Below are 13,461 nucleotides of genomic sequence, written 5' to 3'. Positions count from 1 at the left end.
GAGTATAACATTCAGATCACTCATTTATTAGTATTTAAAATGAAGTCTGTGACATTTTAAAGACAGTTTAGTAGATTTCAGATTTTAGATTTGTGTTTGACAGATGAAACTGTCTCAGTCTGGGATGCAGTGATGGAAGAAGTATTAACCTCCTCTGACCTAAGCTTTTATTCTGCATATATTTTAATTCATTCCAGTCATCTGGGATTAGCAGGACTTGATCAAACCACAAATGTTATTAAGCATAAATAATGAATTTCAAGGCTTTTATTTGACCTTTTTTCAGTTGCAGATTGTTTTGCCTGAGTTTGACACCATTTTGTTTTCTGTCTGAGTAATGTTTTGTGCTTTGCTGCAATAAGAAGATACAGAAAGTGTGGACTGATGAGCACAACAGGTTTAAGTTGAGAAGAAATCATAAAGAAAATGTAATGTCCTCATCGTGATCTCAGGGCCTCAGCAGGTTAAGATGCCTTATTTCAGCAAATGTAAAAGGTAGAAAAATGGTTCTTGACAATATTTAACTGTTACATATGATGTTTTTTACTCATATTACTGCTGCAATAATGTGCATCCTACATTTTATTACTGTACATTTTTAGTTTAATTCATTCATTCATGTAAACCATTGGAAAACCCTCATTTTTCATGGTGCTGAAGTCCATTAAACAAATAAAATAAAATACATAGAGACTGAACCTGAGGCATAAATAACCTCCTGAGACCCAGTAAGTAAAAGTTTTGGTTTTTTTTACATTATATAATTAACTTGATTAGAAACCGTATGATGCCACAGTTTTTCAGATACATTTTTTTTGTGTTTATTTAATGAAATGTCCTCTGCAGTGGACAGTTTTTGTTTTTTGTGTTTTTTTAAATAAACTGAAGCTTGTGTCCACTATAGAGGACAAAAATGCATTGCTGGGTCTCAGGAGGATAAACAAGAAAGATTAACACTTTTTTTTACAGTGCTAAAATAAGGTAAAAATAGTCATAGTCAACATTAAAAGTAAGAACACTTGAGTCTGAGCTCAGTGTAACTACTTTCTATACTGTTTCTACTTTAATTTACATTTTTGCATTATATTCTTTGAGATCATCATGTGTTTGTTGTGTCCTGTGACAAACACGTTTCTCTAAAATGTCAGAGAAACAGCTGTTTTGAGGGAACATCAGAGGGAACATCCTTGAATACTGGACAGGATCTCACAGTGGAGTAAAAAGTACAATACTTGCCTCTAAGATGTAGTGCAGTAGAAGGATAATGTTGCATAAAATGGGAAAAAGTACAAGAACTGCAATTATGTACTCAGTTATATTTAACCTCTGCTGAGATGCTAACTCTTTCCTCCCTTATTTCCATCGTAGTGCTGGGTTTCAGAGCTCTATGGCAGTTCAGGGCCATGATCCTCTGCACTGTCCCTGACAGCTGGCCCGTGTTTGACTACGCAAACTATGGCTGCTACTGTGGACTTGGAGGCTCTGGAACGCCTGTCGATGAGCTGGACACGTAAGAACATCTCATGGTTTAATGTTCCTTATGCTGTCCTGCTTCCTGTTTTAATAGACTGGTTCTTAAAACATCCACTGACCAAAAGTACATACACATATCCTTTCTGAATAACCTCCTGTGGTGTCTGGGTCTGTGATGGAAATATGATGTATGCCCCAAGGTTTTGAGACAGTGGATGTGAAAGAAAATCTGCTGAGAAACTTTGAAGAAATGAAAATTAATGGCCTCACAGGACGTGTTACCTGAGCAGAAATAACTCCTGTAATCATTGTTTTTCTTTCAAATAATATGTTTGTCTCTTTAAAGGTCATAAATGTAACAAAGGGTGAAAATGAGCCTCAACAAATGACTTCATTTTTGGATTTTGATCACATTTTTTTTTTTCTCATTACTTTTATTTCCGGTGACCCCAGAAGTAGAGGTCCTACTGCTGTCCTGTTTGGACCGGTGTTAAGTTATTTATTTACAATTGTTTTATGGACTGTTTTTAGAATCGTTTAGGTTTTAATATTTAAAGCAGGCTCTTCATCTTTATGGTTCATACTGTTTTAGTTATTTTAGTCATTAAGTTTTTTTCAGTTTTTTTTAAATATATTTTTTTTTATTTTTGCATGTTATCATTTTCACACATAGTTTTGTTGTAACCCCTAGTCTTATAATATTCATTTCTGTCCATTTTATTTTGTTTGTGATCTCTTTGGCTGCATTTTTGCATGACATGTACTATACAAGTGAAGTTAAGTTTAAGTTTTATCTCCCCTGTGTGTGTTTCAGATGTTGTCAGGTCCATGACCAGTGCTACAGTGAAGCCATGCAGCATGATGAATGCTGGCCCATCCTGGACAACCCCTACACTGAAATCTACAGCTACACATGCGACGAGGCCAGCAAGACCGTCACCTGCCCGAGTGAGTGTTGGATGCCACGCTACAGCGGTGGAAGAAGTATTTAGATTCTTTACTAAAGTTAAAGCAAAGCACAGTGATGTCAAAAGGATAGGAATAGTAGCAGCATAATATAGTTGAAATATTGACGTAACAGAGCTTGATCTCTCAGACTGATGTATTATTATGACGTAATTAAATTATTATAGTGAAGCATCAGCTGGTTTGGATACATCCTATCCAGCTTTAAAAATAGGAAATACCAGAAAAACCTGCATCACATCATTAATAAAAGAATTTAGAAGGAAAAAATAATTGAACACCCTGGTGCTAAAAGTACGAAAGTCACAGTTTTGGACTATTCAAGTTGAGCATATAAACATGTTGTATTTGTTTAGGTAAGTCCACCCTATAAATATTTTAACAGACTTTTTTTGTGACTTCAGTACTTATAGCACCAGGGACTTCAATTTACTGTTAGGTATTAAATTAATTCTCATAATTTAAAAAAAAATCAAATAAACCACCAAATCACTATCTACCATAAAATTCACATGAGCTGCTAATTTTGTTCATTTTCCGTTATTCCATTCTATTTTTTAATCAATTGCTTGTTTTGTTCATTTCATTCATTTGCTCTTTTTATTCAGTTTTAATGTTCATTTATTTCTACATTTCTATTAATTGCCCTGCCCCCCCAAAGGGGAGGCAAGGGGTATTGTTTTTTGTTCAGTTTGTTTGTTTGTTAACACTCAAGCAGCAAAACTATTGGATGAATTCATACTAGATTGGGTTTATAGATTGCCAGTGACCCAGAATAGACGTGGTTACATTTTGGGAACGGTAGGTCAAAGTTAACATTTTATAGGATTTTTTAAAATCTTTTTTTTTCTCCCATTTACTTACACGAAATTTCAAATGTCTATAAAAATATAAATTTTGTTTCAATTTACTTCAAATTTGGCACATACATAGAGGCAATTGATACGCTGACATCAGCACACACATAGACATGAAGACATCCGCTGGATCGATGCCAAAATAAGCTACAGTACGTTCGAAGGTCGTGGTTTGTTGTGCCTGGCACCACTTTTTATGATTTGATTTTCATAATTGTATTTTTTTTGCACTAAAACAAAGAGAAAAATTTTGTGTTTGCATTATTTATAGTCTAATATGCTATTATTTTACTGATCCAGCCCACTTAAGGTCAAATTGGGCTGAACTAAAATGAGTTTGACACTCCTGATTTAGACACTCATTGTAGTCTATTTTCTCACTCTACTGATTAAGACACTTGAATATAAGCTGCTTGGCTTCCTCTCTTATCTTCCAGGTGACAACAATACCTGTGAGAAGTTCATCTGTGAGTGCGACAGGAAAGCAGCCATGTGCTTTGCCACCGCAGGTTATAATGAAGAAAATGCCTACCTTCCCAGCGACCGATGCAAATAAACTGAAGAAACAAGAGTGTGCCTGTATTAAAAGTCAATAAAAGAGAGCAGAAGTGATTGTTTTCAGTGAATTATTTTATTCTTAAAGCAGCTCTAGGACCAAATTAATGCCATAGTCATCATAGTCATCATGTTGGTCTGCCACACTAGGCCTGTAATAACTACTGGTTATTAATGGGAGTCGTCTCATGCTTTTGCTTCACAAATGTAGCGGTACTGTAGGAAACAGTCTGCATCATTCCACATCTTGCGTTTGCGTTTCTCAGATCCATGAAGCTGGCCACAGTCCTCCCCATTCTCCCTGTAATCCCAGTTGTCAGGCTGACCTTCATCCCAGAACCTGATGGAGGAAGAGAAATGAAATCATGTTGCACAGTGTAATGACTGTGCTTATTTTTTAGAGCTTCTTCTTCTCTTACGTTGGCGTTGAACTGAAGTCAGTTCCATCCACCCAGCTCCAGTGTCCTTCATGTTGACGCTCAACAAGCCCAATCCAGAAGCTATACCTGATGTCAATTATTCTGGAGATGTAGTCCTAGAAATAGAAATATAGTTTTGTTACTTGTGAGAGATGGCTGCCCTGGACACTACAATAAGACTTATCAGTTTCTAATTAAGTTATTTGGTTGTAAACACTCTTTAAGTCATTAACTAACAGTAAAAAAAAGAAGTTCTAATGCAGTCTATTGCTGCATTTTTTAAATCTGTGCTCTGCTAAATTTCACATTTGTCCCATTACCAGTCACCATGTTAAACCACTACTCTATAACTTTCTAAAAAATATAACTTGCAAAGCATGGTTTTGTTGTGAAGCATAAAAAACATCATTGGTAGTTGAGTTAAAGTTAATTCAGTTTAGACTTTATTTATTCCTCATGGGTAATTCATTTGTAGTTTCCTAGTTCAAACATAGACTCGGCCAGTCAGAGTCCTAAACAAAAGCAATAAATTGGATGAGTTAGAGTCTTTGAAGGACTGGATGTGATTGGAAATAGCTGAAGCTTTGCTTAAACATCGCTGAACTGCTGCAGAATCATGACTGAATTTAGCTGGAATAGCTTAAATTAGACAACATGGTTTGAAGAAGTTAAAATTGCTTCATTCAGAGATCATTGTGAGAGGTAAAATAAAGCTGTACAAGAAGTAGAAATATTGTTAAAGGCGAAATACATAGTTGAATGAGAAGCTAAAAAACAGTGTGATCAGAAATCATACAATGAAATCAATTAATAAAACAGCATATTTTATGATTTACACAAAAATGAAATAAAATTTGGGTTCACACGGAAGGTAACACTTGTGAGATTGATGTAGAGTCAGAATCATTATCAAATATAATGTTTCAAAGTAAATGCAACGAGAATACAGAAAAAATATTTTAAATTCTGCCTTAAAAAACATATTCATTAATAAAGTTTATTGTCCATTTTACACAATTTTAATAGACTTAGTGTAAAATGGTACCAAATTGCTAGCTTCACAAGTGTTATCCGTCAGGAGTCATTTTTATCTTAACTCTGGGTATGTAATTTTATCTTATATTCGTGTTTATATCTTAACATAGAAACATTAAACAGATGAAAGCAAGTCTGTCCACATTGCCATGTCTATTTGTCATACGCACTGTTCTATACATCAAAAAGGCATCATTTCTATGCTATTGTTCCATCCATTTAGGTTGAAATCAGTCTAGAGTGGCTAAAATAATGAGTGAGCCCCATTGAACGCTTTAAAACTGAAGTACCCAACATGTTTAAAGTAAAGACAGTGTATGAGGTATAACAATAAAGTTGCCAGAAACAGTCCTCAGTCTCATTGGACACTTAGAGGAGTTTTAAACACCATGGATGCATGACCATCTGACAGTAGATGTTTCACCTTAATAAATGTGAAGTTAAACTACTCTGCATTTATCATTTTCTACTTGCTTGTATTTCATAAGATGTCTGTATATGTATGTCTGATTGCTACTGGTTAATTATGCTGCTGTCTACCTTGGACGCTCTAGTTAAAGAGGTTTTTAACCCTTTTATGCATAGTGGTCACTACAGTGGACACTTGTTCTCCAGCAGTTCTTTTGTATATTCATGGATTTTGTTGTTTTAGTTCCATATCAGCCAACACAATAGACACTTCTGCATCATCCCATACACTGTAATTCATATCGTTACTGTAACTTTGCTGTTATTAATAAACCTGATCTGCAGTAACATGTTTTAGTGTAAATCAATTGTTAATTGTTATAGACTGTAATTACCATTCTTTTTTTTTTGGTTTGTTTTTAAAGAAAAAGGTTTTTATTTGCATGTTATCTCCATGAAGTGAGTAATAACTAGTATTAGAATATGTTAAAATGTGAGAAAACATCACACTAACAGCAGTTAACAATGTTTTAATTTCATTCTTTTCATATCACTTTCTGCTACTGGGTCAAAACACTGTATTTGAAATCTCTGACGGGACATTTTAGAGACAGTCTGACAGATTAGTGTTGCTAAATGACCCACATTTTTACCTCCGCCAAGGAGGTTGTGTTTTTGCCAGGGTTTGTTTGTTTGTCTGTCTGTTTGTTTGTTTGTTTGTTTGTTTGTCTGTCCGTTACTGTGCAACATAACTCAAAAAGTTATGGACAGATTTGGATGAAATTTTCAGGGTTTGTTGGAAATGGGATAAGGAAGAAATGATTAAATTTTGGTGGTGATTGGTGATTGGGGGGGGGGCATGGGGGGGGGGGGGGGGGGGGGCGGCACTGATCGTTAGTGTGCAACATAACTCAAAAAGTTATGGACAGATTTGGATGAAATTTCAGGGTTTGTTGGAAATGGGATAAGGAAGAAATGATTACATTTTGGTGGTGATCGGGGGTGGGGGGGCCCACGGGGGGGGGGGGCCACTGATCGTTAGTGTGCAACATAACTCAAAAAGTTATGGACAGATTTGGATGAAATTTTCAGGGTTTGTTGGAAATGGGATAAGGAAGAAATGATTAGATTTTGGTGGTGATCGGGGGTGGGGGGGCCCACGGGGGGGGCCACTGATCAGCCTTGGCGGAGGTCTGCGCTCTCCGAGTGCTTCTAGTTACTTTTAAGTTCATTTTTGCTTTAGTTGGACCAGGGATTATCCAAAACAAGGAGCTACTTTACACTGAAATAAATGTTGGAATGGCAATCAATTAAAGTTTGCTCTCTGATGGGAAATTACTGTGTTTTGACCCTATTGGGTTTTAAATACAAGTTTCTTTACTTCAAAAATTAAACACATGGTGTAGCTGAGTGGACATTTTTGTAACTACAAAAAAAACCCCAACTCGATCACATTGGGTTTTTTTCATGCCTCAGGAGGAATAAAAATACTCTAGACAAAAAATCTTGATGAAGGTTCTCATAATTCATGCATGAAAGGGTTAATCTCACTGAGTCATGCCTGGTTAAATAAAGATTAAAGAAAAATAAATACTCAGTGAAAGGACAGACACCTGAAAAATCTACTTGAGTAACAAGATAAGGTATTTGTACTTCCCACCGCTCTCTATTAAGATCTACAACTGCCTCATATAGGACAACACATAGGTTTAAAGCAAGAGACAAAATACACAGATTGATCCTGTAGCAGGAAACTGTATTGCCAAATCTGCACCTTTGGACACTTTACAAATGTTGCTCCGTTTATACTTTTGTGTTGCCTAACTCTACCACCAGCTGCTGGTTTTTCTTCGCCGGTCAGAGTCCTTCCTCTGTTTTGAATAACCTCGTTCTATCTTGTTCATTCACCCTATATTTGTTCATGTGGAAAGAATGCAAACTGCCCAAATTACAAAAGCATATTGCTGTAAAGAGTGTGATGACACGATGATATAAATGAGATGATACAAATGAGACAACAGACATTATTCTATATCCCTACGTCTCAGTGACCTGTGTAAATGGACAGTCAGTGGATGGTTCTGCTGAAGTTGAAGTGAAAACTCACCAGTTCGTGCACATCATTCAGAACCAACAGGTGTCCTCCGAGTGTCTGACACTGCGTCTCAGCTTGTTTCCAGGTTAAAACAGCATTCGACAGCAGGTAACAGCTGTTCTGAAAAGACGACCATCCTTCCCGACAACGGTCTGGTTTAACAAAGATTAGGACACAACTGATTAGTTTAAAAAAAGAACTGTCTACTATGATTTTAATGATTATAAAGAACTCAGTGTTTACCTCTGACTGGAGTGAGCGCCTCCAAATAGACTGGCTGCACCGATCCTGCAACTTAATATAAATAGAAATTAACATAAGAAAAGTTCCATGTGTTTTACACTGGTACCAAAAACAATGTCAAGTTTAAATTCAAAAATACATATCTTATTTTAGTATTAAATCTCCAAATAATTAAAATGTATGTTTAAAAACTCAAATTTGCTCTCAAAAATGGTCACATTTATATGTATTAAGCCAAAATATATAGAGATTGACATTGGTTATGTATTAATTATAGGTACATTTACTTCAACAATTTTAGGATTTTTTTAAAAAAATTTTTATTGTAAGTAATTTTTTTTCCAGAAGTAAACATTTTTTGGTTATCATTACATCTTTAAACTAAAACAGTCAAGTGTGGTACAATCAAAATACAATGTAAAAATGCTAAATTGCAAATTCAAAACACAGTAAATAACGTAAATTGATGTACTTATATTTTAACGCTCCACTTTATTATTATTATTATTATCAATTACTGATTAAACTGTACAAAATTTAATAAACAAAAGATCAAACTAATTCAGCTTAGAATTAAAAAGTAGATTGAAATAAAATACCTTTAGTGTATTTTATAACATAGATGTTGCTTTTAGTAAAAGTATTAAAACCATTAACCTTTTTACACTGTTACATTTAAGTCCTATTGACCATTATATACACGTATGTGGACATGAAAAACATCTTCCCACCTGCAGGTTTATGGTTGTTTCTGCCAATATACAGTTTGACATCAGCGATTTCCTTGCTTAACTGGGACACTATTAGATAAAAGAAGGGTTATGTGATAAAATAAAGAGTGTAAACAAGTTACTGTGGAAATGATTCAGCTCCAGATACGTACATTTGATCCCAGTTACCAGCAGCAGAATTAACAGCAGCAGGACCAGGATGCCATAGAGGACATAAACAACTATGTTCTTTCTACCTGAAAGTGATGTATGTACAGTTCAGTTACATGTATGACGTGAACACATCAACTCTCAATAAAAACCTTCTTATTTTACCTCTTTGTATTGGTATTGTCTGCTCCCCCTGGACATGGACAGAGCTGTGTTCAGACGATCCGAACTGGCGATACTGAGATTCCATCACTGAAATGAACTGGAAGAGTCGACTGTAAAACAAACCTCTACATTATCTTGAAAGGTTGAAACATATATGCTAAATATTGATAAATATAATAGTCGAAAGTTATTTTCAGATTCTCAGTGTGCATGGCAAATAAGAGCTTGGATATATCTGTTTGTCTTTAGATCCACTAATTATGTTAACTATTAACATCCTAGTAAATAAAAGAAGCTGTCGTAATGGTTGACTGTATAATGCAAATAACTGTATGAAAATCTTTTACAATCTTAACAAAACTTCTTTAAATGCTTAAATTCAGATTAATAATAAAATCTTTTATCTAAATATTCAGTTAATTTAAGCATGAAACACATTCAGTGCATTTGTGAATAATGTATATATGAGGAATAAAGGTTCAATACATAAATAAAGACGTGTTCTGTGTCAATAAAATGAAAATCTGTCACCTACCTTCATCAAAAGGATATCTCTGAATTTGTGTGTTTGGACTCTGACCATCCGATCAGGGAACAACCTCCCCTTTAAAGAGAAACACTAATGAAAAACAATCTACGGGAATCATATGGATGTAACATTCATAAAAGGTTTTGTTAGTTATCAACACCAACAGAGTGCAGGCTTTGAGGTTGTTTGTTCATGGTGACAAGGTGTAATTGTTACATGTAAACTTTACATGCAACTGTTAATGATAACTTTTGTATATAAACTTTACAAGTAAATTTTATATCTAACATTTGTCTAATATTTAAGTCCAAACTATACATAAAACTATTATGAATAAACTCTACGTTTGCAAGCAGCTGTTATGTGTTAACTTATGTGCTACATGCTGCTGTTATGAGTTAGCTTTGAGTGTAAAAATCACTGCAACCATTAAGTGCAAACTTAATGCAAAAACTTTACATGTAAACTTGCAATTGTTATGTGTAAATTTTATATCTAAACTTGACATGCAACTGTTAAGCACCAAGTTTATTTATAACCTTAAGATGTAAACTTTATTGTGACCTTTAGATGCAAACTATACAGGGTGGGGAAGCAAAATTTACAATATTTTGAGGCAGGGATTGAAAGACAGTGTATGACCAATTAGTTTATTGAAAGTCATGAGAATTTATTTGCCACAACAAAATTTACATAATAGAAAATGTTTTTATTCTATGTGTCCTTCTTCTTTCTCAATAACTGCCTTCACATGCTTCCTGAAACTTGCGCAAGTGTTCCTCAAATATTCGGGTGACAACTTCTCCCATTCTTCTTTAATAGTATCTTCCAGACTTTCTCGCAATAGTTTTGCTCATAGTCATTCTCTTCTTTACATTATAAACAGTCTTTATGGACACTCCAACTATTTTTGAGATCTCCTTTGGTGTGACGAGTGCATTCAGCAAATCACACACTCTTTGACGTTTGCTTTCCTGATTACTCATATGGGCAAAAGTTTCTGAAAAGGTATGGATAATAGTGTTAGGTATGATTATGACATCAATATATGTTTGGTTTCAAAACAATTGACATAGTGCCTGCTGAGAAAAAACAATGTTCATTGTAAATTTTGCTTCCCCACCCTGTACAAGCAACCATTATGTGTAAACTATAAAAACGCTCATTAGAACTTCATATGTGACATTTTTGTGTAAACTTTACATGTAACCTTTATGTGTATTCTTTACCCATTTACAATTACGTGATACATATCAAATAAAGGTAAATTTAGTATAATGTTTGTAGACACAAAATGTCTCAATAAGATGTTCTCATGACCTGATGGATGGGGGGCATTTTTAAAGTGGATTATAATTATTGATGCATTATGTGTTCATCTCAATTTCGGAGGTGATGATGGTGAAGCTCATTTTAATTGGTGGGTGTACATATTTCATGTATTGAAGGTGAACTGTATTTCATAATGATTATATGAAATGTGAAATATAACTATTTTCTAACGCTATACAATTTTGCAGTAGAAGTAGCTAAAATATAAAGTCACATCAAACATTACCAGTTTAGGGTAGCTACAATAATCGTGAGTGTGTATTTTGTCCGCTCGGAGGCGCCGTAGAGCCGTGACCTCTCCTTTTACATCACTTCCGGTGTCTGCCTCTCTCAGAAAGGAAAATGGCGGCTTTCGGACGCTTCACTCAAGCTTTGCTGAGGTCTTCTTTGACCCAGACCCGGCGTCAGCTTTCTGCTGCTGCCGGTGCACACGGCGAGCAAGCAGGTAAAATTAACATCTAATTTTAACGAACTACCTGTTTATTATTTGTTATTGTCGTCTCTAACCCAGTGTTTGAGAGTGACCTTGCTGAACTAGCATTAGCCTCCGTTAGCAATAAGATCCTTCACCAACAGTGCACACAAGACGATCTCCAAACATTGTGCCTTGTAACTTAAAGACGTAGACTATGCCAAATCTGTTAAATGTATTGTTAATAGTTAGGGTTGCCAAGAATATATATATTTTCAGGCTACTTTAGTGACGTTTACTAGGTCTGGTATTAAACACTGAAGGTTCTGATAACCGTAAAGCAACGTGACAATGTGAGTAGCTGTAATTAAAGTTTACTAGTGAGTGGTTGTATTTAATGGATGAACCCTTTTAATGATCTAAACTCAGTGATCTACCGGGCCTCCCTAATCCGAATGACAAATGGCATGGAATAACGAATGACCTAACCCTAACCCTAGTGGTCATTTGTTATTCCATGCCATTTCTCATTTGGATTAGGGAAGCCCTGATCTACCTTGTTAATATTGCCCTCAGGATGTTTATGATAGACTGTTCATGTTGAAATCAAAGGTCTCGTCAGCCTTATCCAAAGGACAAGTAAATGTAGTCGAATCTAACTCATAATACTCTGCACAGGATGATAAATGCAAAAGTTGTCTGATATTTGATTATGTTGAAAAGAAACATTAAACTAAGCACTGAATATCTTACACACCCAATGCGAAATATTTGTTTTTTCTCTTTGCCAGCAAGGACATGGAAGATTCTCAGTTTCGTGGTTGCCCTGCCTGGTGTTGCAGTGTGTATGCTGAACACGTTCATGAAGGAGCACAGCCACGAAAACCCAGAATTTGTCCCTTATTCCCACCTGCGCATTCGCTCTAAGGTGACCTAGTAATGCACTTTGCAAACTTTGTACTGCTTTACAAACACCCCCTCAGGTTGTACAGTCTAATGGTGGTTTGTTATTGTCTTGCAGCGATTCCCTTGGGGAGATGGTAACCATTCACTTTTCCACAACTCCCATGTGAATGCTCTTCCTGACGGCTATGAGGGTCACGATGAGTAAACCTTCCTCCAGATCTCACAACTGGGACCAGTCCTCCCTCTGCATTGTTACCGGACCATAAATACTCCTGTTCCGCAGTTTACTTGAGTCATTTTATTTGTTTACCTCTGTGCTCTCAACATGAGGCACCTGAATCACAGTTGACTTTCTCTGGACCATTAGACAAAATTGTCAGTGTAAACTAACATAAATAAAGTAACTATTATTACCTCAATTCATGTTTTAGTTCTTCTGTTAATTTACACTGATGTGGTTTTTCCCATTTCGTCATGTACATTTCATGTTGGAACGCTCATTAGGTCAAGGCAAGTTTTTTTTTTAAATTAGGATAAGCAGTTTAACTAACAAAGGTGGTGCAAATTGCAACAGAAGAGAATAACTGTAAGTAAATTTACAAAGCACCTTTAAGACATCCAAGGTGTCAGCAGTGTATACACACTTAAGTCATATGCAAGTTGTAAATGACATTGGGGAAGCAATTACGTCAGGGTGAGAGGAAATGCTTGTTGGAAAAGATACTTTTAATTTATGAATTGTACACTTAGTCGGGTTACAATAGTATTTATTCATTATATGCGCTGGAAAAACTGTAGAATTGTAATATTTTGACTTTCACTGCAGAATTGAATATTGTTAAAGCAATACAGCGCCACCCTCTTAAAACTGAAGCATTTCTAGGTATTACAGCTTTTTATTCTAGGCCAGGCAAATTTATTAATGATTTGGCAGTAGATGGGGAAAAAAAATCTGTAGAGCTGGACAATATATAAAATTAATTGACTGAGTTTAACTTCATGAATATAATGAAACAAGTCCTATTTTTCTTTGTAATATATTCATCGTGAATGTGTTTCTCCAGTCACTGCCTATCAGAGGTGCTTTATTTTGTCATTTGTATTTAGCTTTTTAAAAATTCTACTTTTTTGTCCCAAAGAAACAAAAAAAATCATTGTATAAAAGTAACTAAATTCTTTGAAAGT

At 35.3% G+C, this 13,461-nt stretch overlaps 3 protein-coding genes across 3 annotated transcripts; 2 read left to right on the top strand and 1 right to left on the bottom strand.

Moving 5' to 3' along the window:
• Positions 1-933: 933 nt before the first annotated feature.
• Positions 934-3,898, top strand: pla2g1b (phospholipase A2, group IB (pancreas)). Its single transcript, XM_030144115.1, has 3 exons — positions 934-1,510; positions 2,288-2,421; positions 3,734-3,898. The coding sequence occupies exons 1-3, from the start codon at positions 1,335-1,337 to the stop codon at positions 3,850-3,852; spliced, it is 429 nt and encodes a 142-aa protein (XP_029999975.1). The 5' UTR covers positions 934-1,334; the 3' UTR covers positions 3,853-3,898.
• Positions 3,899-3,931: 33 nt separating this feature from the next.
• Positions 3,932-9,705, bottom strand: LOC115426126 (C-type lectin domain family 4 member E-like). The gene is made up of 8 exons (XM_030144109.1): positions 9,633-9,705; positions 9,098-9,184; positions 8,935-9,018; positions 8,783-8,851; positions 8,052-8,096; positions 7,821-7,960; positions 4,271-4,386; positions 3,932-4,191 (listed from the first exon to the last, which is right to left on the bottom strand). The coding sequence occupies exons 2-8, from the start codon at positions 9,180-9,182 to the stop codon at positions 4,038-4,040; spliced, it is 693 nt and encodes a 230-aa protein (XP_029999969.1). The 5' UTR covers positions 9,183-9,184; positions 9,633-9,705; the 3' UTR covers positions 3,932-4,037.
• Positions 9,706-11,261: 1,556 nt separating this feature from the next.
• On the top strand, positions 11,262-12,695 carry cox6a1 (cytochrome c oxidase subunit 6A1). The gene is made up of 3 exons (XM_030144116.1): positions 11,262-11,403; positions 12,162-12,298; positions 12,392-12,695. The coding sequence occupies exons 1-3, from the start codon at positions 11,301-11,303 to the stop codon at positions 12,479-12,481; spliced, it is 330 nt and encodes a 109-aa protein (XP_029999976.1). The 5' UTR covers positions 11,262-11,300; the 3' UTR covers positions 12,482-12,695.
• Positions 12,696-13,461: the final 766 nt, after the last annotated feature.

This window comes from Sphaeramia orbicularis, chromosome 9 (assembly GCF_902148855.1).
Source record: "Sphaeramia orbicularis chromosome 9, fSphaOr1.1, whole genome shotgun sequence".
NCBI classification, from domain to species: Eukaryota; Metazoa; Chordata; class Actinopteri; order Kurtiformes; family Apogonidae; genus Sphaeramia; species Sphaeramia orbicularis.
The sequence above is the reverse complement of the archived record's forward strand: the minus strand, read 5'-3'. Positions and strand labels throughout refer to the sequence as shown.

Coding starts and splice junctions, on each gene's coding strand:
- pla2g1b (XM_030144115.1), top strand. CDS start 1,335: ATGCTAACTCTTTCCTCCCTTATTTCCATCGTAGTGCTGGGTTTCAGA. Junction 1,511..2,287: donor CCTGTCGATGAGCTGGACAC/GTAAGAACATCT, acceptor TGTGTGTTTCAG/ATGTTGTCAGGTCCATGACC. Junction 2,422..3,733: donor CAAGACCGTCACCTGCCCGA/GTGAGTGTTGGA, acceptor CTTATCTTCCAG/GTGACAACAATACCTGTGAG.
- LOC115426126 (XM_030144109.1), bottom strand. CDS start 9,182: ATGGAATCTCAGTATCGCCAGTTCGGATCGTCTGAACACAGCTCTGTC. Junction 9,019..9,097: donor GACAATACCAATACAAAGAG/GTAAAATAAGAA, acceptor CATCACTTTCAG/GTAGAAAGAACATAGTTGTT. Junction 4,387..7,820: donor TGAATGATGTGCACGAACTG/GTGAGTTTTCAC, acceptor TTCTATTTCTAG/GACTACATCTCCAGAATAAT.
- cox6a1 (XM_030144116.1), top strand. CDS start 11,301: ATGGCGGCTTTCGGACGCTTCACTCAAGCTTTGCTGAGGTCTTCTTTG. Junction 11,404..12,161: donor TGCACACGGCGAGCAAGCAG/GTAAAATTAACA, acceptor TCTCTTTGCCAG/CAAGGACATGGAAGATTCTC. Junction 12,299..12,391: donor ACCTGCGCATTCGCTCTAAG/GTGACCTAGTAA, acceptor ATTGTCTTGCAG/CGATTCCCTTGGGGAGATGG.